Below are 26,969 nucleotides of genomic sequence, written 5' to 3' on the forward strand. Positions count from 1 at the left end.
ACGTATTTTAGGCTTTTGTTATAGCAGTGCTCTGCTCCCAGTACCAATTTCCACATTAGTCCGTAAAGATTCGGTTTTGTTTGATAGCAAACAACCCCAAATATCTCAGTTACTTAGAACAGCAGAGATGTATTTCTCACTCATATGGTCATGAGTGTTAGCTGGGGGTTCTTTTCTACCTTGGCCTCACTCTGGGACCCTGCATGATGGAAGCTGTCACCATTTGAAACATTATTGGGGTGGTGGATTAAAGAGGGCCACAAATTCTTAGTCACCACCCCGCCCCCTTCCAATCCACAGAGAGGTGGAGTTCACTTCCCATCCCCTTGAAACTGGGCTGGCCCTATATCTGCTTTAACCAATAACCAAACCTGTTGCCACTGAGTGGATTCTGACACATAGAGACCCTATAGGACAGAACTACCCCATTGGGTTTCCAAGGAGCAGCTGGCGGATTTGAGCTGCTGACCTTTTGATTAGCAGCCAGGTTCTTAACCACTCTGCCACCAGAGCTCCACAGAATGTGTCAATTACAGGCCTAAGACTTTCAAAGATCCAGAAGTTTTGCTTTTGTACTTTTGAGAAACCATCTAAGGAGTCAGGCTGTTTTGTTGAAAAAGCCATGTAAAGAGGAAAGGGACAATGTGGAGAAAGGCTCAGCCAATTGGCATCTTAGTTGAGTCTCCAAATTACTCAAGTCCCAGCCCATACCTGGCTGGAACCACATAAGACCCCAAAAGAAATCAGACAACTGATCACTGAGCCTGGCTGTCTTAGTTATCTAGTGCCGCTCTAACAGAAATACCACAAATGCATGGCTTTAACAAAGAGAAATTTATTTTCTCACAGTCTATTAGGCTAGAAGTCCAAGTTCAGGGTGTCATCTCTAGGGGAAGCCTTTCTCTCTCTGTGGGCTCTGGAGGAATGCCCTTCTTGTCAACCTTCCCCTGGACTAAGAGCTTCTCAGGCACAGGGACCCTTGGTCCAAAGGACGCACTCTGCTCCCAGTGCTGCTTTCTTGGTGGTATGAGGTTCCAAACTTTCTGCTTGCTTCCCTTTAATCTCTTGTAAGATAAAAGGTGGTATAGGCCACACCCCAGGGAAACTTCCTTTACATTGGATCAGGGATGTAACCTGAGCAAGGGTGTTACATCCCACCCTAATCCTCTTTAACCACAGGCAGAGACTATGATTTATAACACAGGAAAATCACAAAATGGAGGACAACCACACAATACTGGGAATCATGGCCTAACCAAGTTGACATGTATTTTTGGGGGGACACAATTCAATCTGCAACACTGGTCAACCCACAAAATCATTAGAGATAATGTTTACTGTTTTCAGTCACGAAGATTTGAAGTGGTTTGTTATGCAGCAGTGGAGAACTAAAACATTCCATCCCTGTAGCAAAAGGAAAGAGAGCATGGCATATTGTCACAGGCTCTTAAAGCTTCTGTTTGGAAGCGGCACCCGACACTCCCCATTATATTTCTTTGGCCATGCCTGAGCTCACCAAGTTGGGAAACCCAAGTCTACTATAGGCTTGGGAGAAAAACCAGAAATATTTGGTGGACAATACTAAATTCTACGAGGGAGGGCTAGAGGCACATCTTCCAGAGATATGAGAAGTAAATCAGTAAGAAGATGAAATCTCAAGGAAGAAAGGTGGGGAGAAAAGAATGTAGACAACAGATACCTGCAGAATGGGCAAGGTGGGGATATAAGGAGGAAAAAGAGGTGGAAAAGGGTCAGAAAAACAGTATCTGGATGGGCAAAAGGAGAAGTATTGGGAAGCAAAACAAAATAGTCGAGAAGAGCATAAAATAAAAGGCAAAAATGGGTAGTATGGTCAAGGCATCCATAGGTATTCAAGGCAGAAAGAGATTCGTGTGGGCTAATATAGCCACAGGCCTCGGGGAGGAGGTAAAACTAGAGAAGGAATAAGAAGGTAACAGAATTTGGACAGCTGGAAAAGAAAGGGACGAGCACTCCCTTTTTCCTGCAGGAAATAGAAAATAGCATGAGTGAAGTCATGGAGTGGGGAATGAACATAGCAAATTCGGGGAATGGGACAAGGTATGGTAAGGAGAAACACACCATTGTAATAAAAAAATTTACAAAAACTGAAAACAGTTGCCAACAATTCTGGTTCATGGTAACCTCATACGTGTCAGAATAGAACTATGCTCCACAGGGTTTGCAATGGCTATTATCTTTTGGAAGTAGATTGCCAGGCCCTTGTTCTGAGGTGCCTCTGGGTGAACTCAAGCCACCAACCTTTTTGTTAGTAGTCAAGCACCTACCTGTGTACACCACCCAGTAACTCCTATCACTGTAATAAAAACCAAAACCATACCTGGAACTATTGAGTCAGTTCCAACTCATGGCAATCTCTTATGTTACAGAGAACATAAGAAAACAACATTAAAATAAAAAAGAGGGACTAAGAAATGTAATCACACAACTTCCATATGGAGAGGAAGAGACAGCGATAAAGGAAGTAAAAGTTAGTTTTAAATTTAGAAAAATCGGGGTAAATAATAAGGTAACCACAAAGGAGACAAACTATCCTACTCAACAAAATAAAATAAAAGGGAAAAATAGCAGCAGAAACAAAATCAACAACAAATATGAGGAAAGGACAATACATAAAGAAAATCTACTCAGCACACAAAATCAAGTGGGAAAAAGAAATTTTCAACACCCACAAAAAGACATCAAAATGATAGCACTCTATCCATAGGGTTTTCTTGGCTGTAATCTTTACAGAAGCAGATCCCCAGGCCATTCTACAGCAGAGCTGTAGAGTGGGTTCAAACTGTTGCCAAACCCTAGGTTTGTAGATGTTATGGGTTGAATTGTGTCCCCCTGCAAAAAAAAAAAAAAGTATGTCAACTTGGCTAGTCCATGATTCTCAGTATTTTGTGATTGTTCATCATTTTGTCATCTGATGTGATTTTTCTGTGTTATAAATCCTACCTCTGTGATGTTAATGAGGTGGGATTATAAACAGTTACAGTAATGAGGCAGGACTCCATCTACAAGATTAGGCTGTAATTTAAATCAATCTCTTTTGAAATATAAAAGAGAGGAGTGAGCAGGGAGACAGGGGTACCTTGTACCACCAAGAAAGAAGTGCTGGGAGCATAGTGCATCCTTTGGACCTGGGGTCCCTGCACTGAGAAGCTCCTTGACTATGGGAAGACTGATGACAAGGACCTTCCCCAAAAACCAATAGAGAAAGAAAATCTTCCCATGGAGCTGGCACCCTGAAATTCAGACTTCTAGCTTCCTAAACTGTGAGAGAATAAATTCCTCTTTGTTAAAGCCATCTCCTTGTGGAATTTCTGTTATAGCAGCACTAGATAACTAAGACAGTAGACAAGGAGAAACCGTATGTACCACCTACGGACCTTTCATCACTGTAATAGCAGGCCTGGTGGCACAGTGGTTAGGTGCTATGACTGCTAACCAAAAGGTCAGCAGCTTGAATCCACTAGCCGCTCCTTGAAAACCCAAAAGGGCAGTTCTACTCTATCCTATAGGGTCACTATGGATCGGAACAGACTCAATGGTGACAGGTTTTTAATAGTGGATTAGGAGTCCCTGGATGGCACAAATGATTAAGAACTCGACTACTAGCCAAAAGTTTGGCTCATTGAACCCATCTAGAAGCACCTTAGATCTACTTCTGAAAGGTCACGGCCTTGAAAATGCTATGAAGCAGTTCCACACTGCACACCTGGGGTCACCGTGAGTCAAAGTTAATGACAACTAACAATAATAGTAGATTAGGTTTGCTTTGGAAGAAGCGATCTCTGGATATATGGAGGGCCTTGAGTGCCAATCTGAGTTTTCTCCTTTAAACAATTAAGCACCCATGGAGATAAGTATCTGAGCAAAGGAAATCAGGGGACAGGATTAGTCCCTTCATGTAGGAATGAAATAGGGAAAAACTGAGAGCAGGTCACCAGTCAGAAAATTACTACAGTATTCCAAGTAGGAGGTGACGTACAACAAATGAGGAGTATCGTGTCACTGGAGAGTGTTACCTAGGGACTCATATGAGGCGGAATCGACTCGATGGCAGCAGGTTTGGTTTGGTTTTTTTACCTAGGGAGACAAAAAGGAAGGAAGAACTCTCCTAGACCAGTTCAGGAGAACTAGAATCAGAATAAGCTACTCAGAGAACTAAAAAAAAAAAGGGGGGGGGGTTCAAGTTTGGAGAAGTTGAGACATTTTATCAACGGTATAAAACAAAATGTTTCAATTTTTTACTTCCCATGGCAGACTGCCTTAATTATCTACCGAACATTCTCCATCCCACTTCTTGACAACAGAACTTTAAAATCACTGTTCAATTCTTCTCCTCCTTCTAAACAATCAGGGAAAGAAAAATTGCACACATACATACACACACACTCCTGCTGCAAGATAACTCCTGATTGGCTTAAGCCAGTGGCCATCTAGGGAGTGTTGGTGGGGACAGGTGAAAAGGGAGTTGTTTTTGGTGTAACTATACCTGGGCTGTGCTACTGGCATTTAGTGAGAAGAGACCAGTGCACAATGGGATTGTACCTTTTTGATCCATAGGGTTTTCTTTGGCAGATTTTTTTGGAAGTAGATTGCCTTAGATAATACTGGAATGAGCATGACAGTGTTCCGATAAAAGTATTTTTGGACACTGAAATTTGAAATTAATATAATTCTGGCCAACTGGAGGGCAGCTAACACTATGGTTGCTTTCACACTATCACAGCAGAGTTGAGTGGTTGACAGGGATCCTATGGCCCACAAAGCCTAAAATATTCCTATCTGGCCCTTTACCAGGTAAATTTGCCAACCTTTGCTCTAATACTAGTTCTGACTCTTTTCACTTCTGGTACAAATACAGTAACCTACAAACTGGTTTCTGATTCTTTCCTCCTCATCCACTTACCTCAACCCATCCCCCCCAATCCTTCATATTTGCTAGATAATCCCTCTAGGGAAGAGTTTTGATCCTGTCACTTCAGGATCTTCAGTGGCTCCTCCAAAACTGGCAGTATAAGGTTCTACCTAGTTTTCCAGACTTTGCTCCTTCCTGTTTACTACTACTCAAGGCCAAAATGGACCACTTGCTATTTTCCTAACGAGCACTCTTTAGCTCACACCATTCGCCCCCACTGCTTACACATGTCTTTTCCTCTAACCCACTGGTTCCTCAGAATTAAAAGAAAACGGTCACTTTTTTGATACATCGTCAGGCATTCATCAAATCAGGTATTTCCTGGGAATGGAAGGCTTGGCGACATGTTGGGAACGGACACGTCAAACGAGTCGACTGCGTGAAGAGGGAGTGCCCACGAGTCCTCCAGGTTTCAGTGGGGACACAGGGGCTGGAATTTGAAGGATGCAAAAGGTTAAAGGATGTCTCAACAACAGAAACTGTAAATAAAGCTGAATTAGCGAACAGAAGGACCACCTCATCCTATCCCCTTCCCTACCGCCACAAAGACAACAAATAACTAGTCCATTAGTCTAAAATCTAATAGAAAATTCTACAAGATGAGGCTTGGCCAAAACCACGGGGCAATCAATGGCTGATCCCGAGCGCCACGCGCTCTCCTTTCCTCCTAATGCCAAAGGACCCAGTGCGGGATCCAAGCATTCTCTCCGGGCCAGGAAGGCTCCACCTTGTCGCCAAAACTTCTGGGAAGCAGCCCTTGGTTTGAGCGCCCACGCTCCCGGCTTCCTGACAACACGACGACGCCCAAGGAAGAAAAAGACGCCCCTCATTGGATTGTGCCCGCAGTTAAAACGTTGTCCGGCCTCCCAAGGGCCCAATGCTGCGGGTTCAGGCGCCCTCGGAAAGACGTCCCCGCCAGGCCCCGCCCCCGCGGCCGCCTGGGCGCACGTGAAAGTCCCCGGCAGAGCAAGGGCAGTGGCAGGAACTTGAGATCGCGAATCCAAGCCCGGGAAGGGGAGCGATTCCAGGACGCACACGTACAGCGAGGAGACTGGGCGGAGCGTGCGTCCCGGAGGAGTTGCAGAGGAAAAGAGCGCGTGGCGCTCCGGAGCCCGCGCACGCGCTGTAGTCCCGCCCAGCCCGTACGCGCGCGCGTCCGGCGCAACATCTTTTCTTCAGGCCCGCCCCCCGCTTCCACTTCACCTAGCGGAGGCGAGGAGCGAGAGCAGGGAAGTGTGGGAGAGGTGGGCGGGGCGTAGCACGCGAGCGCGGCCAGCAAAAGAAGGGAAGGGGGGAGGAGAGATCCGAGATAACGTTACCCCGTCGACACCCAATCGGGAGCCGACCGGCCCCCGCCCCCTCCCCTCACGTTATTGGCTGGGAGGCCCCAGGTGGGCGGGGCCTACGCTGGAGTTGGGGAGGGTAGGGGGCGGGGAAGAGGAGGAAGGCGCTGGCGGGCCGTGATGGCGGCGGGTGATGGGGACGTGAAGCTAGGCACCCTGGGGAGTGGCAGCGATAGCAGCAGCGACGGCAGCAGCGAGAGCCCGGGCGGCGCGGGAGACACTGCCGAAGGGGGCGGCTGGGCGGCGGCGGCGTTGGCGCTTCTGACAGGGGGCGGGGAGATGCTGCTGAACGTGGTGTTGGTGGCGCTGGTGCTGCTGGGGGCCTACCGACTGTGGGTGCGCTGGGGGCGACGGGGTCTAGGCGCCGGGGCCGGGGCGGGCGAGGAGAGTCCCGCCGCCTCTCTGCCTCGCATGAAGAAGCGGGACTTCAGCTTGGAGCAGCTGCGCCAGTACGACGGGTCCCACAACCCGCGCATCCTGCTCGCGGTCAATGGGAAAGTCTTCGACGTGACCAAAGGCAGCAAGTTCTACGGCCCCGGTGAGGAGGAGGAAGGGGAGGGGGAGGACCCCCTGCAGTTCAAGCACGATCACGACCCCCTTCTGACGGGATGGCTCCTAGGTACCGGGTTACTTTGCCCAGCCTTCTCGTCGCCCGAACCCCCGCGCCGTGACTGCTGCACCTGGGACGGCCCGCCTCACACAAACCCCCAGCCGCGGGCACTTCCAGCTTTTCCTCCAAGTCAGGGTCACAGTGGCTCCCCAAGAACCAGCTCTCAGAACTCATCCTTCTCCCATCCCATTTCGCCCCTGGCCTTGTGCCGAATTTTTCGAAGTCTTTATAGTTGTCTCTAGTCAGGCTGGCCCTCAGCATTTGCTGAGCTTTCTGATTCTTGGGATGGGTGGAGACAGGAGGGAGGGGAGATTCCTAAAGACAAGACCTCAAGTTCTAGGCCTTGTGATCCACTGCATTCTTTTCTTTACCCTTTTTTGCCCTGATCTTTCCTTTCCCTCTGTTACTCCCCATAAGGCCACTCTTAGGAACATATAATTTTACGTCCCAGTCCACCAGTCTGTGAAGTTCCGCATATAGCAGCTTCGGACTCTTTTTTTTTAAAACCCATTTTGGTCCGTAGATGCTTTCCAAGATTAACAGTGCCTGTGGGATCAGGACAGACCAGAATGCAGACCTTAAAGCCTGGTGAGGTTAATCGCCCTGAGTTTTGGGGGTGGAGCTAATATACCCAGCAGGCGTGTCTGTCCTGCTTATTTTTCCTTTTTTTTTTTTTTTTTAATTTGGTGGTTGGAAGGCAAATATCCAAATACACGTTGATATGGCTTACCGTGTTTTCACTTAGCAGAACTGAGGCGAAAAAATTAAAAGAGCTATAAATTAATACCCCTGCACCAGTTCTGCAGTTAAGGATCTTTGGAACTGTGATTTCGGAGAACTTTTTATGTGGGCTAGCTGGTTTAGAAGCCCTTCTTTTACAACGTAGTTGTAGCATACATTTCAGATTATGTTAATAAACTTCAGTTCAGACTCATGGAACCTGTTGGTATACTATAAAATTGAGCAACGTCCTATACTCTTTGTATGTAGAAATTAATATTCAGCTAAAAACAAAGTGACCCTAAAAGAATAAATGATAAAATTGGAGACCTAAAGTGACCTGTTACTCAAAAGAGTACACCAGGCCTTAAATTCAAGGGGGTTGGCAGTCTAAAATCGATTCCTTCTTGGTATAATCTGTTAATACATGAGATTTATTGACACTTGAAATACATACTTCTGATTTCAGTACTTTGATTTGTTGTTTGTTGATTGGACTAGAGGTAAGAAATTGGAGATTTTCATTGTTAAACTGTTTATTTCTGAGTTGTTTGTATTTCTGTGTGTATATCTACGTTCAACACAACCAAGTTATAATTTATAAGGTATTTGCATCTGGTTATATAAATATGGACACCAGATGTCTGCCTACTTTTGTCAGCTCAAATGGTTAATACCTTTTTTGTTGACTTAAGGTCATGGGGGACAAGAGAATGGGGCCAAAGTACAGTATTTGAACAGACAGGCCATATAGTTAATTTTGTTAAAATCAGGGACTTACACAGTATTTTGTACCCAGTTACCTTTATTGAATGTACACTTCTGAATTACCAGTTTAATAGGGACACGTAAGGTTTCAAATTTGCAGTAGAAATTTTACAAAAGGACATACTTTTTAAAGACTTTTCCCCATTTATATTAAAATGGACATTCAGTGGTTAGAAATTGCATGCAGGTTTAAATTTTTAATATAGAGTTTACCCAAGTAAATCACCTTCTTTTGCAACCCTTGCCTAAACTGACAATGAAGCATGCAGTCAAAGCATATTAGTCTTCACACATTAGGCCTTGCCACTGTCTGAAAATAGGCACAAGAGACAGCCATAGACACAGTTTGGCAGCCTCTGGTGGCAAATGTTCTGTGACAGAAATTAAAAATTAAGATAAGAGTCATAGGTTTAATGTGTGGGGCTCCTGATATAACAACGGAGAAGTCAGTTTTAGGTTAGCTTCCACCAGTTCCCAGGTTCTGGTCAACAATCTAAGAGTGACGTTCAGTTATTGTATTCCTAGGTATTGATCAGCAACCTAGTAGAGATTTTGAGAATATCTTATTATTGAGATGAACCTTAAAGATAGCCAGAACATCTTATGGTCTTGGAATATGTTGATATTTCACATGAGTAGAGGATGTGGTAGCACTTTGCAAAAAGTCTGGAAGCCAGATCTCTGGCTGTGAAACAGAAGTTTAGTTTTGCTATTGATTTTTATTTTCACCCTCAAGTAAATTAAGTAATTTAGTAGCAGAAAACTTTAGAAGCGATAATCTTATCCGAGAATCTTAGTAGCTCGAAACAGTAAGCTAAGGAAGCTAGAAAGCCTGGTTTCTGAAAAAAAAAAAGGCGGGGGGGGGGGAGAAAACCTGGTTTCTAACCTTAGCCAGTGTCTATTTCCATTTCACAATAATAATAATAGTTTTAGGATTAAAGATTATTTTGTGAGATTTTTCCATAATGTTGAAAATGTTTTTGTTTTCCTTTATTTCTTTTTAGAAGATAATTTTGTTTTTAGTCATATATTTTTAAAGGTCTTAAGAAATTAAGTATTGATAATTTAATTTCGCGGAGTAAACACATTTTGGCCAACAATTGGCATTAACTGCATTTTTCAATATTAAATTTAGTAACAGTTCAAGCATTTGGCCAGCGTGTAAGGAAAGTGTGGTAACGTAAGAAACAGTGACTATGAGAGGAGGAAGGAAACCAGGTTTGTTAAGCACCTACTTTATTGGATCCATTTAGTTGTCATTTTGACAGTGGCCCAACGAGGTTGGTTAAGTCTTCCTGTCCTACACATAGGGAGCCTAAGTTTTAGGTAGTTTAGGTGAATTGGCTTGAGTCACACAGATGTGGTGTTCAAATCCAGATGTACTCAACCACGAAATCTATCCACGTTTATTTCTAGTAAACTGCGTTCTGTGATAAACTTGTACGGACTCTTAACTGTTGCTTTTCTTTATACTCTATCCCAGTTCCCGTAAAGATTTAAAGCCTCAAAGAATCACACTTCTGTGGCTTTGTGCTGTCCAATATGGTAGCCATAAGCCACATGTGGCTGTTTAAATTTAAATTAATTAAAATGAAAAATTGAGTTCCTCAGTCACAGTAGTTATATTTCACGTGCTCAGTAGCCACTTGGCTGTCTTACTGAACGATGTACTTTATAGAACATTTCCATCTTCCCAGAGAGAGCATCAGTTCGTTTAGTTTTTAGTACTACCCTACAAGATAGGTAATGTTCCCATTTTATGGATGTGGAAACAAACTCAGAGAGGTTTTGCCAAAGTCACATATCTAGTACATGGCAAAGCTAAAATTCAAACCCAGATCTAATTAGCTTAACAGGCTCTCCCTTCCCATTGTGTCGCAACATAACGTGTCTAATTTCATGTGTTTACAGAGTCATAATAGATTTGGAAGATCGAAGCAGATACTACAGTTTTAAATGGTAATGTGATTTAGTATCACTGCAATGGAACACTACGAAAACAGTGCTTTTATTTCTTTACGATAACAGGAAATTATACAATTGACCTTTCTAATAGTTTATCCCAAATTCCTGAAACATAGATATATTGCTTCCCTCTTATTCTAGTTGGAATATTCTTTGACATATACCAAAGCCATATTTTCTCCAGCTTAAAGTCTTAACATTTAAGTTTCACTGAAAAGAAAAATTACATAGAAAGTACCCCTTTGAGATGTGTAATAGGAGGTTAGAGAAAGAAATACCTGTACCTTTCAGATGTTTTTCCTCTTCTTTTAACTTTATCTTCAATATGTTAACTTTTAATTAATGATTTAATTTGCAAAATTTCAGTTGAAGCAAGAGTTGTAACATATAAGCCAGGCCCAGCCTGAAACATTCATGGATGTCCTAAAGGTAATACTACCCAGCTCTCATCGAAGCTTCCTTCTCTGAAGCAAACGAGGTCTGTTATTTGGGTTAACGCTCATACCCCTAAAACCAGTTGCTGTCGAGTTGATTTCAGCTCACGGCAACCCAAGTGTGTCAGAGTAGAACTGTGCTCCAGAAAATTTTTGTTGGCTGATTTTTGGGGAAGTAGATTGCCAGGCCTTTCTTTTGAGGTGCCTCCAACTCAAACCTCCAGCCTTGCATTTAGCAGCTGAATGCGTTAACCAGTTGTACCACGTAGGGACTCCATACCTACCAGTAAAATAGAAGGATCTGCTAAGTTTTCTGATAAATTTTGATATTCTGCTCAAATTTCTACTAGCTGTTTCTACAATACCAACATCATTGCTCCTCTGAGTTCATCATTTTATTGTTTTTAATCTTTGAAGGAATTATGTTTGTGGTAAATGCTAAAGCAAAATATAAAAGTATAGCTTAAAACAAGTATGAGGCCAGAAGATGTTATTCAAGCCGAAAGAAAGGAGAAACGGATTTAGTAACATCTGGCGTTAGCCATTCAAGCTCTATTAATCATTCTTTCAACAATCTGTGACATAGACAACTGCTTCCCTATGTACCCATGACACATTGCTAAATAACCACTGTACTCTTTGGAGCCTACATCCTGCCTCAGTATCTTTAGCATAGGGTTCCAGCTCCATTTTTAAATACTAAGAAGGCAGCTCCTGGATTACAGTAAAGCCTTAAAATAAGTTATGATTGGGAATTAACTGAGTCCTCAAAATAGACACATCCCTATCTTCATGTAGATGTGGCTGCTGAGGAAGGCAGACAGTAAACAAGCATTTCAGTACATAATTATAATCTGTAAGTATGCTATGAAGGCAATGAATGGGATACATAGTAGAGGATAATGAAGGGTCCTGTTTACATTAGGTGATTAAGGAAGGTACCATATTTATATTTGATTGCTAAAAAAAGGGGGTTGCCATTTAAGCAGAGACCTGAAGGAGCCAGTAGTAGAAAGATTGGGTGTGAGGATGTTGTGAAACCAACATTATTACTATGTTTACTATACAACTGTACTGAACAAATCGAAGCCATCTAGCTGGATCATATTGTGTTATCCATCAGAGAAACTCCTTTATCACCCTTACTTTTTTTCAGATTTGAATTTAGTCTTCATTTGGGTAGTTGTTGTTGCCAGCAAGTAGATTCGAGCTCATGGCGACGCCATGTGTGCAGATTAGAGCTGCACCGTAGGGTTTTTAAGGCTGTGACCTTTTGGGAAGCAGATCTCCAAATCTGTCTTCCAAGGAACCTCTGGGTGGGTTAACTCTTTTCACCATCCAGAGGCTCTTGATAGTATTAGTTCAGTATATTTTTTTCCATCCCTTTATGTTGAACAAATCCACGTTATTATTTTTGTCTTACAAACAGCATATACCTGGATTTTTTTTTTTTCCATTAAGTCAGCACTGTGCCTTTTAGCAGCTCGGTTTAATCAGTTTATAGTTCTTGCAATTACTGTATTTAAGTCTACGTTTACAGTATTTTTTTGGCTTCTTCTTACCATACTTTTATTTGCCTATTTTTCTTACCATTTTTCCTCCTCAGGTTGATTTTCTTTATTCTTTCCACTTTTTTTCCGCTATTGATTTGGATATTCTGTTTCTCTTCTTTTGGTGATTTCCTTAAGTTTTTGCCATGCACACTATCCTATCCTTCTGAACATTATAACAGTGTTAGCCCAATATCATTTTTGTGTGAATTAGAAAAAAACTGTCTCTTTAACCCTCTTTACTTCCATATGACAGAATATTTTTTAAAAAATACATAGAATTACCGTGACTACAAATGCAAATGCTGTCCCTTGGAATTGTGTAGTACACAACCATATATTGTGGACCTGGTTAGAAAACTCTCTCTCTCTCTGCTATCCTATTTTCCATGTTATTAGAACTCCACTTCCATATTTATTAAATTATTGTTAACTTTTTTTTAATAGTCCTAATTTACATTTACCAACATATTTACCATTTTTTTTATTCGTTGTTACTTCTTGCATGTCATTCCTTTGCTCAGGGTTCAGTTTTCCTTAGTTAAGTATATTCTACAGCTTTCTTTGGTAGAAAAAAATCTGTATTTATTCTCATTTGGGGATAATAGTTTAGATTTGGTATATAAAATTGTAGATTGACTATTGTTTTACTTCAGATCTTCAATGATATAATGCTATTGTCTTCTACTTGTTGACAAGAATTCTGCTTCTGGTTTGTCATTCCGTTCATTAGTCTCTTTTTTCCCTTTGGTTGTATTTCAGATTTCTTTCCCTTTGTCTTTGGGGCTCTGTTCTTACTAGGATTTGTCCAGATACAAATTTGATTTTATTTAACAAGCGTCAGACTCTGTACTGAAGTCTAAGGACATGTGTCATTCATTTATTGCAGAAAATTTGAGCCTTTATCTCTTCAAATATTGCCTCTCCCTCATTTTCTTCTCTTTTAATCTTTCCTTTAAGTTCTGTATCTTAGTTTCTCAGTAATTTTAAGCAAACTTAATCTGTTTTTATTATTTTTGGGCTGCCAGTTTTATTTGTTGTATGTGCTTACTCCATGGTGGTTTGTTTCTTCAGGTGGTTTATCATTTTTATTGTGAACTTCGGCAGCTACTATTTTGTTTCTTGGGATATATTCCTTGCTGTTCGATGAGCCTTGAGATGTGGAAGCGTTCCTGTAGAGTGGTTTAGGGTATGTTTCAAAATAGGGTCTCATGTAAATTAAAAAAAAAAAAAGATTAATAGATAATACATGCTAAAGATAGAAAATTCAAAAGAATGCAGTGAAAAATAAGTCTCCTTCCCACACCTACCTCGCATTCAAGATGTTCCCCTCCCTAGAGGCAAGACGTAGCCTAACACTGTTCCGGAGCTATTTTGTGCATGTACAGTATGTGGTTATGTACTTTTTTCCTCCATACTGTACATACCTTGATAATATTTTAATATCTTGAGAGCTTTTTATATCAGTATAAAGAGATCCATCTTGTGCTTTTGAATATATACACAGTATTTTTATTATTATTATATCTTAGATGAAGGTTTACAGAACAAACTGGTTTCTCATTAAACAGTCTGTACACACGTTGTTGTATGACATTGGTTAACAATCCCATGACATGTCAACATTCTCCCTTTTCAACCTTGGTTTCCCTATTACCAGCTTTCCTTTTCCCTCCTGTCCCCTAGTCCCTGCCACTGGGCTGGTGTGCCCCTTTAGTCTCATTTTGTTTTATGGGCCTGTCCAATCTTTGGCTGAAGTGTGAACCTCAGAAGTGACATTATTACTGAGGTGAAAGGGTGTCCGGGGGTCATACTCTTCAGGTTTCTCCAGGCTCTGTCAGGCAGCAAGTCTGGTCTTTATTTTTAAGTTAGAATTTTGTTCTATGTTTTTCTCCAGCTCTGTCCAGGACCCTCTATTGTGATCCTTGTCAGAGCAGTCACTGGTGGTAGCTGGGCACCATCTCGTTGTACTGGACTCAGTCTGGTGGAGGACTTTAGAATAATCTTTCCCTTGATATACAGGATATTCTGTTGCATGAATATACATAATTGAACAGTTCACTATTAACGAACATTTAAGTTGTTACCGATGACTTCCTGTTAATGGTGTTGCAATAAATATTCGTGGACCTGTCATCTTATACATGTGAGTAAAATTACTGAGTTAGAAAGTATGGACATTTTTAATTTGGGTACTTATTTTTGAGTTACCCTCTAGAGAGGTTGGAAATGCCCCTTTCCCCATCCCCTTGCCAAAAGTGTGATACCCCCTCTCCTCACTTAGCAACATGGTTAGATTCCAGAGACCAGGTTGTTACGTGAAATGGTCATAAAGTGAAAATGGAGGATGACCATGTCGGATCACAAAGTGGAGGATGGCTACATCCTTACGTAACTGCCAAATCTCTGAGAATCATGGCCCAGCCAAGCTGACACATAACCTTTACCATCACAACCAGCATTACTCCTGCCTTGCCCCTTGGCATTCGTTGCTGTCAGACATATGTCATTAATGCATAAAATAGTTGAATAGTAGATTTTTTACTATTGTCATAAATACAAAATGTCAGATAACGAGATAGCTGATAAGTGAGGAGTAATTGTATTAAACTTCTTGGTCTTCGTCAAGCTGATACATTAAAATGGTATCTCAGTATTTTTATTTGCATTTCTCTTTTTCTTAGTGAGGTTGGGTATCTTCAAAGTTTTGAGTCCTTTTTGTTTCCTTTTCTATGAATTGTCTGTTCATATATCCTTTGCCACAATTTTTTAATCACAGTATTGGTCTTATAGATTTTAGGTGTTCTTTATAAAGTAAATCAGCCTTTAGTCTATATGAGCTGTTTGTCTTTTATTTATAAAACATAGAAATGTTTAGTTTTATGTGTTCAAATATATCTTTTATGGCTCCTGAGTTTTGTTTCATACTTAAAAGCCTTTTGCACTTGAAGATTGTAAAAACGATCTTCTGTAGTTTATTTAGTACTTTCATTTATTTATTTTTTAATTTTTGTTCCATTTAGAATTTATTTTAAGATGTGAAATATGAATCTAACTCCCCCCCACAATCGAAGGCTACCCCGTTGTCCCAACACTATTTTTAGAATAATCCTTTTTCTCAAACCAGCTTGAAATATTACCTTTGCTGTTTACTAAATTCCAATAGATATGTGAGTCCATGCTATTATTTTTAACCTTAGAATTCTCATTCTAGATGGGTTGGGTAGACTCAGATCCCACAACATCTGGTACAGGCCCAGCATTTTAATTTTTCAAAACCTTCCCTTTGCCGCCCTATCCATGAGCCCTGGAGGACAAGGCCATGAGCCCCGGAGGACAAGGTCATGAGCCCAGTCTACAGTGTTACTGGAACCTTCTGGTTGAAATTTCAAAAGCAAGATTGAGTTTTCAGGCCTTCGTAGAATCTTAGCATTCAAGAGATTATCTACTTTGGCCTCCAATTTTAGTCAGGTAAAATAATTTACCCATTTTATAGGAGAGGCATCTTAAAACTATGAAAATGGGAACTTACCCATTGCCACATTCAGGGTAAGTAGTAAAATCAGAACCTCTAGAACCCAGGTATCTTGGCTTCTTAAAAAGTGTTGTTTCAGTTTTACTATACAGTCCTTTCTTTCAAAGTCTTATAACATCCTGGACTTAAGCATGAAAAATAATATTTGTTAGTTGGATTTCATTAAGCACTGTTACATATTGTTTTATTTATTCCTTGGCCCATTATAATTTTATTTGGAATAAAGTACCCAATACAGAAATACTACTAGATTTTCAAAAAACTTCCTTTAACAATCAGAAAAGACTATCAAAATAGGCAAGGAAACTGGGTTGTTTATAAACTTTAATGAACTAAAAATTGTCCCAGGGCTGTGGCTTGTATACCATAGAAGTAACTAAAATTATTTATCATGAAATATCTGCCCTCTTCAGAAATACCAATGTAGCTACATAATCATACCCTTATAATCACAAAATTTTGTGTTACCTATTTTAGGTGTTTTATTCACTTCCTCTTGGAATTTTTTTGTTCACTACATTATTCTTTAAAACAGTGTTTTACAATGAGGTTATGTTGCGTTTTTGAAAATATGTCATACCATTCTACCTAATTGTATTAAAGTAAGCAGTGGTTTCAGGATACAGTAAACTAATAGGTTTATTGCATTTTGGACTTTAAAAACCTTCACCAGAAGTTGCATTGACTCTGAAAACTAACAGTGAAATCTAAGTTCTAACTAGTATGATGTCATTTTGATATATTTACATTATATTTTAGTCTTTGATAAAGCAACAGAATTTAATTCTCTGAGTTTCTACCCAACTGCTAGTGTCTACATGAACGTTAATAGTCAAAATAACCGTATTAGGTTATATAAGCAAGCCCTTTTCTTTTTTTTGGTAAATCATGCCATACCTAAAGACCTAATACCACTAAATATTTGCTTTCTTTTTATTTAGTATTTAATGTATTAGCCAAGTGTAGCTTGGTAACATTTGGATTTGTTAGATAACGGGGAGTCCCTGGGTAGCATAAATGGTTAAGCGCTCGACTACTAGCCAAAAGATTGGCCGTTCAAACCCACCCAGAGGAACCTGGGAAGACGATTGCTTCTGAAAGGTCACAGCTTGGAAAACCCTGTGGAGCAATTCTACTCTGCACACATGGTGTCACATGAGTCAGGATTGACTCAGTGGCAACTAACAACAGCAGCACCACGTACAGCGGTAGTGGAAGAGAGAGGTGTATTGTTGGTTTCTCAGATATGCTCCTGGCCATATTGTAAATGCAGCGGAATGTTCTTTTTATTAGAGCTCAAATCCTCCTCCTCTCTCAGAGCAACCTGTCCAATTCCAACTCTAGTTCTTAATTGAGTGTTACAGTCTCTATAGTCTTACAGGACAAAGTAAATTGTTACCGAAAAGACGGATTCAGGAATTAAACACTTCCTGAGGGCAATTCTAAACACGGGAAGACAGCCTAACGTAGTTTAGGGAGTGGGGGGAATATATTAATCACTGGATGATTCATTTTATTCAAAGAGTTAACAAAACATCGTTTTGTCTAGAATTTGGCTTTGATTAATAACTATGGACTCATGTTCACTCTTACTAAGTTAGCCATTCAGAAGAAAAAAAAAAAGAACATGTTTTGTAAAGTTTTGTATTTTCTTTTACATTCACTCAGTGTTGAAGATTCCTTGGGGAAATTGGCCAATAATTTTGTTAGAAAACATGCTGTATATATTAATGTACTCAAAGATGGAGGATTTTCTGATTGCTGTTTTTATAATGATCATCATTTCTTCTGTTCTTTTTACCATTTAATGTATTTTATGATTTATACTCTGAGGTTCCCTGAAGTAGATAACTTCTGCAGGGTTGTTAGTTGCCTTCAAGTCAGTTCCAACTCATAGCGACTCTGCCTGTGTACAACAGAACTAAACGCTGCCAATTCCCGCACCATTCTCATAGCCGTTGCTGTGCTTGAGCCCATTGTTGCAGCCACTGTGTCAGTCCATCTCACTAAGGGCCTTCCTCTTTTTCACTGACCCTCTACCAAGCATGATGTCCTTCTCCAGGAACTGGTCCTGCCTGATAACATGTCCAAAGTACATGAGATGAAGTCTGGCCATCCTGGTTTCTAAGGAGCATTCTGGCTGTACTTCTTCCAAGACAGATTTGTTGCATTCTTTGCAGGGCAGGAAGGTTCATATTAGAGTGCTAGGAAAAGCTATTGGTGTCTAGAGCTTTCTTTGTTAGTTCTCTTCAACTCTGATAAAACAGGTATTCTAAAATTTCCATTCCCCTAAGATTTTTGTAGTTAGTAAAATGCTCTGATTTTCAGGGTTGTCTTTCTGTGTCTGGGTTTGTGGTTATCTGTATGTTTTCTCAAAGTGCACTGTTTGGGTTAGTCAGAAAAGTGGAAATAGTACTTCCAGTTCTGTCAATACGTTAGGCAAGTCACTGAACACTTGCCCTCCTTTGTTTTTTACCTGCCAAGTGGGTAGGGCAAAAAACGGTCCCTTCTGCTTTGTGGAACTGTGAGAGAGGAAATTGAGGTTGCTGGAAAATTCTTTTAAAAGTCAAATTATCACTTTTATGTGTTATAGCCCTGATCCATTTTATTTTCCTTTTGTGTGCTTCACAAAAGGAAAATACATGGGTCCAGCAAACATTAAAAGTCTCTGTTTGCAGGTTTTTGTTTTTGTTGTTTCTCAAGAAACAAAAAAATCTCAGTAGTTCCTATTTATGTTGCTCCTCAGAGCAACCATCGCCACAAATTGCCACAAAGCATGTAGAGTTTTGCCAAAAAGAAAAAAGTGTGTGTGTGTGTGTGTGTGTATATGTATATGTATATAAAACTGCTTTAGAGTGGGCTTCTTTGCTTTTCCCCAGGGATCATTCTTGCTTAATTGTAGAAGTTAACATTTTCCCTAAAATAATTAACTTCCCTTGACTGTAATCCACTTTGGATTTTACTCTGTAAATAGATACTATTGATTTCTTTTTCTCTTAAATGCTTAATACCCTTTTGAATGTCAGTTGTGATAATGGACAAAGTTTGAAAGTTATGTTAACCAGTGGTAAATAGTACCCTGTTTTCTTAAAAAAAGGTATTAAGTGATAGCCTAAGTTTACGTTAATAGATGACTAAGTAAGTTATGGATATTTCCATTTAGTGGAAAAATAGTGACTGTCAAAATCATTTAATGGTTATGTATATCAACTAGCAATATGGAAAATGCGTAATGGGAAAAGCACATTAAAAAAAATACTTTTCTGGAAGTATTTCCATTATTTTCATGTTAGCATATCAATACCTGGGTATGCTACCTTTAAAATTACTGTTAATGCCACTTCTAGTTCCATGCGGTGAACTGTTTTCATAGGAGTTTTTTGCTCCTGTCTGATGTTTATGGTGCGTTGCTTTTTGTGATCCAAATTAGTGTTAGTAAATTTTTGATTTTTGTCTATTTAAATGAAACTTTGAATTCTGCTTTCAAAACGTACAGAAACTTTCCTGACACATAATTTTAATTTCCTAAATGCTTTCAAATATGCAAATGGTACAGCCATTTTTCTGTATATTTTTAAATCAAGGAATTTCCAGGTTTTTTCCTACTTGTCTCACTCTCGTTAGAAAATATTTTATTCTGTTAACTGGATATTAAGCTCTGTCATGGACCATTCTATTGATAACTGATGGTAGTTAACGCCAATAATTCTGGTTTTGTCAGATATGGATAATTTATAGACTCTGAAAACAAATTCTTTTGTAAAATAATGTACTTGGGATATTCTTTGGCATTTAATGCTTAACCTTTTTTAGAGAAAAATCTACCTGATTCTCTCCGCAGCCTAAGTCGAAGACAGTTGGAGATGTTATTTTCCTTCTTTTATGGAAGAAACAACTTTGAGACACAGACAAGCTAAAAATTACATAACAAGTGGTGGAGTGAGTTATGCTTTTAAACCTTACAAAGTTTTTATTATAAAAAATCATTCAAAAAATAGCCAGACCTTATCAATTACATCAAGTGAAATTTCCTTTTCATTCCCCAGAAATGTTGCCACTGTTAATAGTTTACTCTGTATTCTTCCTGATATTTTTCATGTATGTAAAAACATATAAAATACACATACACGTATTTTTTTTTAATCCAAGGTGAATCATATTATATCCTCTTCTGAATTGCTTTTTTCAGTTAGTATATCATGGACTTTCTATAGCTATATATACAGTTACTTTAATTTTTTTGATGGCTATGTAGTATTTCATTAAATTAAAGCACAGTAATTTAACCAATTTCTTGATATAGAACATCAGGTTATTTCTATTTTGTTGTTATAGTTATCTGTTTTAAACAACAGAAGGATCTTTTTTTATCATCTATTTGTGGTAGAGATCTTACTTACCCTAAATGAATCTGTTGAAGAGTCATGGGGGATGTCTAGGTTAATTGGCGTAACAAAGATCATAAAGAAAATGTTCTACATCCTACTTTGGTGAGTAGTGCCTGGGGTCTTAAAAGTTTGCAAATTACACATCTATTGGTCTTATCACATTCAGAGCAAAGGAGAATGAAGAAAACCAAAGACACAAGGGAAATACTAGTCCAAGGGACTAATGGACCACATGAACCACAGCCTCCACCAGCCTGAGCCCAGAAGAACTAGATGGTGCCCAGCTACCACCACTGACCACTCTGACAGGGATCACAGTAGAGGGTCCTGGACAGAATGGGAGAAAAATGTAGAACAATATTCAAATTCACAAAAAAATACCAGACTTAACCCTGATCTGACAGAGACTGGAGGACCCCCCCCGCCAAGACTATGGCCCCTGGACACCCTGCTAACTCAGAACCGAAGCCACTCCCAAAGCCCACCTTTCAGCCAAAGATTAGACAGGCCTATAGAACGATAACACAGGCCTTAATCCATTCCCTGGTGGCGAAGTGGTTAAGAGCTATGACCACTAACCAAAAGCTTCGCAGTTAGAATCCACCAGCTGCTCCTTGGAAACCCTATGGGGCAGTTCTTCTCTGTCCTCTAGGGTCGCTATTAGTTGGAATCAACTTGATGATGAGTTTGGTTTTGGTTAGTTCATGCCTAGAACGTGCCTATTAGTTCAATCGAGTATATAAGACCAAATGGGCAACACCTGCCCAAAAGCGAAGACGAGAAGACAGGAAGGGTCAGGAAAACTGGATGAATGGTCACAGAGAACCCAAGGTGGAAACGGAGAAGTGCTGACACATTGCAGGAATTGCAACCAGTGTCACAAAACAATGTGTATAAATTTTTTAAGGAAAAACTAATTTGTACTGTAAACTTTCACCAATAAAATTAAAAAAATAAATTTAATAAAAATTTTTAAAAAAGGTAAAGGGTCAGAATCTGGAGTCTGTCTTATTTGGAAATTTCTTCTTTTGGAAGAAATTTATTATGTTTCTGCTTCATGTCAGGCACAGTATTAAGCATCGAAGATACAGAGATGAACAAGACAGTTGCTGCTCCCAAGGATAGACTTGAGGAATGGTTCACTTCTGTCAACATGAGTTGTGTCATTCTTCCCCAGAGAGGGTAGTACTTAATTCCTTGGATGAAATGCTAATCATCACTTAACACATCAGTCCTGAAGAGCACAGTGTTCCTTATAACCAGTCTTGCTGTTTCCCAAAAACCATGACAAATGAAAACCATTGTTTAATGACTTTTCTTAGTTTATATAATGTAATTGTAGTTAGATTTCTTTTTGAAAATGATCATATTTCTGATCAAACCATTCTGCAGATATTTGTTGAACATCAACATGTGCTGGGCACTGAACTAGCCACTGGGTGTACAAACATGGTACATTCCGCTTTCATAGAGTTCCAGCCTAGAAAGCAGAAGACAGAACAATAGTTTAGATCTGCAAGTCTTTGCATACTACATACCTGTAGATGTTCTGTTGATTGATTATTTTTAGGTCTAACTATTAATTAGCATCATTTACTCTTAAGCAAACTGGCTTTCAAACCTAACTTCTTAAGTGTCCTCTTTACTTCACAATCTTCACCTTTAAGTACAAGTTTTGAGATATCTGAAGTAATTGAAATTTAAGGTTTGCATGAAAAATTTTGTTTTGGTCATAAGGCAGATTTCTAAGAAATTTCTTCTCATCCCAGCTAGTGTCTGTACATGTTTTGAAATTAAGGCTGTGTACCAAATATGAATCTCGGCGAGGTTTCTTTTGTTTTTTTCCTTTGAGACATTCTAAAATATTGTGACTACGTCTTTTTCCCGCAGAGTGGCTGGTGGGTTTGAACAGCAGACCTTTTGGTTAGCAGCCAAGTGCTTAACCACTGCACCACCAGGGTTCTTTGTAAAATATTGTTAGGTAATCTAAATAATTTCTTTTCTTTTTTCAGCGGGTCCATATGGAATATTTGCTGGTAGGGATGCCTCCAGAGGACTGGCAACATTTTGCCTAGATAAAGATGCACTTAGAGATGAGTATGATGACCTGTCAGATTTGAATGCAGTACAAATGGAGAGTGTCCGAGAGTGGGAAATGCAGTTTAAAGGTACCTTCGTTTTGTTACGTTTTTTGAAAATGTTAAATATATGGTCAAGCAAAGTGTATACTATTTCACATTATTTAAGAGTTTCAGAATGTCATCTGTTTTCACTGTCATTGTAATTTGATGGTGTTTTAAACATAGCTAAATACCAATATGATTGTTACATGTGACTTATTTTGAAAATCTGTATTTAAAAATTAACTTGTTACAAACTGTAAGGGACTTCTAAAGAAAATTGTGACAGTTTTTAGTTTTATAAAGCTTGTTTTTTAAGCTATATAAAAAAGATTCGGTTTATTTTTGAAAACTCAATTGACAACTGGTGTTGATACTATAATTATAACTTATCCTGAAATCATTTTATTGGTGTTATCCTTGAACTATAAAGAAAAAATGTCAGTCTCCTTTATTATACCCTTGTAACTTAACATCAGGCATTACCCCCATGTGATGCTTTGGACAGCTATTTATCTGACCCCTGCATCCCTTGGAACAACTACTCTGGCGTCTTGGCGTTTGTGCTGGCTTTCCTATATGAATCCTCTTGGCTCATCAGTTAATTCACTTAATCTAGATTCATATTCCTGACCAAGAAACAACTGAACATGAATCACCTTGGACATACAGTGCTTTAATTAAATGCCTTGGTAACAGAAACAAGCAAAGTTACAGAGATCTAAGAAGAGAGCTTGATAGGAGGGGGAATAGCAGTGAGGCAGGGACCGTACACTGAGACCTCAAAGAATACAGGGTAACAAGTACCAAATGAATTTCCGTTTCTTGGCTTATTTTCTTGAGAACTATATTGTGTGTCACATTAAAGATCTCCAAGTGATTCTGATGCGGTGCGCTTGCTTAAGAAGCATTTACTCACTTGCCTGCAAAGAATTCCTAAGCCTTGATAAGTTCCCTAATCCTGTTTCTTTTGTTCAAGCCTTACATGTGCCCAAAGACCAGCTGTAGTGAACAATAGGAAGAATTTTGCTTATCCTATATAAATAAAGAGGCCAACAAAATTGATCGCTACTGATTTTCTTTTGGTGTATCTTTCAGAAAAATATGATTATGTAGGCAGACTCCTAAAACCAGGAGAAGAGCCATCAGAATATACAGATGAAGAAGATACCAAGGATCACAATAAACAGGATTGAACTTTGTAAACAACCAAAGTCAGGGGCCTTCAGAACTGCAATTCTTACTCCCTTTCACAGAATGTCCAGCATCTTTGGGTATGGTTCACCTGCTGCGAAAAACATTCAACAGATTGTGTACAAGAGAAATGAGTCTTACTATGAAGATTTGAATACTAGACGTTATTTATGCTGCCAAACTCATTTGTTGCAGTTGCTCATAATGTCTGATGGGACTTCATTGTTCTGGGGGAAAAAAAGGAGACAGGGATTTTTTAAAGAGCAAGAAAGTTACGAGGTTACTTGTATTTTTTTTCTTTTCTTTTTCTCTCTGTTATTATTTTTTTTTATCAAAGACAACCAGATATGTATTTGCTACTCTTCAAGTGTACAAATCTCCTCAAAAAACAGCAAAGGACTCTTACTTCACATGCTGTGTTTTTGTTTTAGCCTTGAGGAAGGAGGAGACGGGGGGTGGTGGGGACTTGCATATCAGTTTGAGCAGTTTAGGCTACCAAAACATATTAAAATGTGAATTCCCAAACTCTTCTCTTTGGGCTTTGTCAGGGAAAAGAAAAAACTCATTTCTAAGAAATCTTTGGCAATTAGGAGAAGGGATTTCAAGTAGATTTAAGTCACAGCTAGTTCTCCAATAGTAAGATCATTCGAAACCAGTTTTTATCCCTTCCTTTATCCTGGATCAAATCAATATTAATTGTGCCTTATTTCACTTAGATAGACTTGAATTACTTTTAGGGAAAGCCCCTACGTGAATTCAGAAGTCACTACAAGCAGCATTGAGACTGAAGTTGGAATATTCTGTCGAGCGCAAAACCTTGATACCATTCTGTGTATATAGAATGTAAAAGAAATATTCAGTGTTACTGCCATATATGTTAATATACACAAACTTAATTAGCATTGCAACGGCCAAATGCGTTCCCCTCATGCTTTTTTCTTTTCAAAAGAATCGAAAAACAAATCGACAACTCTGTCCCCCAACAGCTGCCTAATGATAGGAGTCAGACCCTCACATCTCGTTGATGTGGATCCATGGGGACTCCATGGGGCCGTGGTATGGATGTCTGCAGTATGGGTGTGGCTGAGTGTGTGAGAGAGCACCTTGAAAGGGACTCTTTCTGCAGATACTGTAAATACAAGTACCATTTTAATAAAGCATGTACAATAAACCAAAATAAGCTTGAGTTGGACTTTATATACAAAACTGTAAGCCAGTGCATTAGGATATGGTAGTCAGGACTGTGTGTTTGATTCAAGATAAGGAAAACTCTTGGACATGAAAAGCAGGCACTGGTTAACCAAGTTGTACACATTGTACCACATTCACTGTAACTTTAGAAAGAAATTCCACTTTGTGGAACACTCAAGAGATCTGAGATTATTCAGGTAAGAATTGATTTATAAAAATGTACATACTTTGACTTTATATTTGATGCCAACTGATTATACGAGAAGTAATAGCACTCCGAGCAGTAGTTATTGAACACAAAACAATAAAGGTTATTGTACCGATATTAAATTCTTCCATTATTAGACTGAAAGTCCTACTGAAAGCCCTGTATCTGTCAATTCTTTGATTTCATCATGACTATTTAGGTTCTCCATTGAGGACAGGTTATACCTGTCACCAGTTAAAGATTTCTCCTGCCTTACAGGCATAATATATACAGAAGCCATCAAAGAAAGGGGAACTTTTAACTGCAATAATAAATAAAAGTATGTAAAATACTATATTTGGTCTTGGAATGTTTTGTAAAAAATTATGAACTTCAGCCAAATTTTTGCTGAAGACTGGTTGTGAAAATTGAAAAGTATTAGTAAATGCTTTGTGTGTTTTTATGTAAAATATTTTCTAAACAAAAATTTGTTAAAAGTAGTATGTCATCTGTAGTAAATTGATAAATATATGAATCATTTGAGCCTAAAGTTCAATAATAAATCTACATTTGTGAATATAGAAGCCCTAAATATCCATGCAGTAAAAATTATGCACCCTGTTGAGAAAAATGGGAAATTTTGTGTTTTGGACTTGAAATAAACAGTGTTCTGTAGATAATTCCTCGATTTCAGTTAAGTGTTTCTCATTCTCAGTTTGATGGACAATCTTTGCAGAAGGGGATGGGAATTGGGGTGGTGACATTGTCAACTGTTACATCCCCCTTAGCAGTATTACCTGATGATTTGAACCACTTGACTCTTGGGCCCCAATCCAAACCTGTCACCGGCTGATCCAGAATCTAGAGAGAATGGGCCTCAGAATCTTACTTGTAAGGAGCACTTTGGCTCATGCTTAGAGTCAGGCACATGTGAGGAACATTTGCACTAATCTTTCCAAGTTACGGTGTCTCACCCCTTGAGATGGAACTTACTTATAGGTAATATTGGTCTGATTCCCTGTGTTTGGCTTTGTATCATTCCCTAAATTTCCTTTGGGTTTCTGAATCCCAGCCCTGGATTTGTTGCAAATACTTAAAAATCAGAAGATTTCACATTAAAAAAAAAAAAAAAAACTACTATGTGACTTCAAAAAATAACTAATTTTTCATTTTCTTTAGATTTTTATCTTTTGATAGCATCTCTAAGTTGGCACATCTCCCACATCTATCCTGTGTGTACTAGCAAGTGTCTTTGCATTCGGAAGTGAACCCATTCAGATACAGATCAAGTTTTTAAAACCTTGACTACAGTGCTAAGGATGTTTATGCTCCCGAACAGTATCCTACCTGACTTTCCGAGATTTGCAGAATTCTATACTACAACTCTACGCAAAATCTGGAGAAAATTTGTTCCCTAGAAGATTTGATAATTAGACTCCCTGTATCCAAGTATAGGAGCCCTGGTGGCGCAGTGGTTGACTACTAGCCTGTTAACTGAAAGGTCAGCAGTTTGAACCCACCAGCCACTCTGCAGGACAAAGACATGGCAATCTGCTTCTGTAAAAATTACAGCCTTGGAAACCCTATGAGGCAGTTTTACTCTGTCTTATAAGGTCACTATGAGAATCGACTTGACAGCAACGGGTTTGGTTTGGTTTCGGTATCCAAATATTCCATTTACCTGTATCAACTGAAAAATGCAACAGATTACTAGAAATGCATGCCATTGGCATGTTAACACATTGTATATTCTGACAACTTTAATAGCTCAGAATAAGCTGACAAGAATTTCTGTAAGTTGCTTTGAGCATATTGGAAATAAGCAGTCATTGAGTATTAGAGTGATGATTCTTCCCCTCTTACTTAAAGTAATAAAAGCCTAAAAGGTAGCTTTTAAGTATATATGGTACACAAATATCAGCTTTCAGTTCGGTAGATCTTAATCACAGAGATTATGATCTGTTTGTTGGGGTGTGACAAGTTCAAGTGAAAACGACCCAACTTTATTTTATT

The 26,969-nt window shown here is 39.3% G+C and overlaps 1 protein-coding gene across 1 annotated transcript; it reads left to right on the top strand.

Moving 5' to 3' along the window:
* The first annotated feature begins 6,399 nt into the window (after positions 1–6,399).
* PGRMC2 (progesterone receptor membrane component 2) lies at positions 6,400–25,636 on the top strand. The gene is made up of 3 exons (XM_010590547.3): positions 6,400–6,832; positions 22,277–22,432; positions 23,483–25,636. Exons 1-3 carry the CDS (start codon positions 6,415–6,417, stop codon positions 23,578–23,580), a joined length of 672 nt encoding a protein of 223 aa, XP_010588849.1. The 5' UTR covers positions 6,400–6,414; the 3' UTR covers positions 23,581–25,636.
* Positions 25,637–26,969: the final 1,333 nt, after the last annotated feature.

This window comes from Loxodonta africana, chromosome 5, assembly GCF_030014295.1.
Source record: "Loxodonta africana isolate mLoxAfr1 chromosome 5, mLoxAfr1.hap2, whole genome shotgun sequence".
Taxonomy (NCBI): domain Eukaryota; kingdom Metazoa; phylum Chordata; class Mammalia; order Proboscidea; family Elephantidae; genus Loxodonta; species Loxodonta africana.

Excerpts from the sequence above, each read along its gene's own strand:
- PGRMC2 (XM_010590547.3), top strand. The coding sequence starts at position 6,415 with ATGGCGGCGGGTGATGGGGACGTGAAGCTAGGCACCCTGGGGAGTGGC. Across the intron at positions 6,833-22,276 it reads CAGCAAGTTCTACGGCCCCG|CGGGTCCATATGGAATATTT; the intron begins GTGAGGAGGAGG and ends TTCTTTTTTCAG. Across the intron at positions 22,433-23,482 it reads GTGGGAAATGCAGTTTAAAG|AAAAATATGATTATGTAGGC; the intron begins GTACCTTCGTTT and ends TGTATCTTTCAG.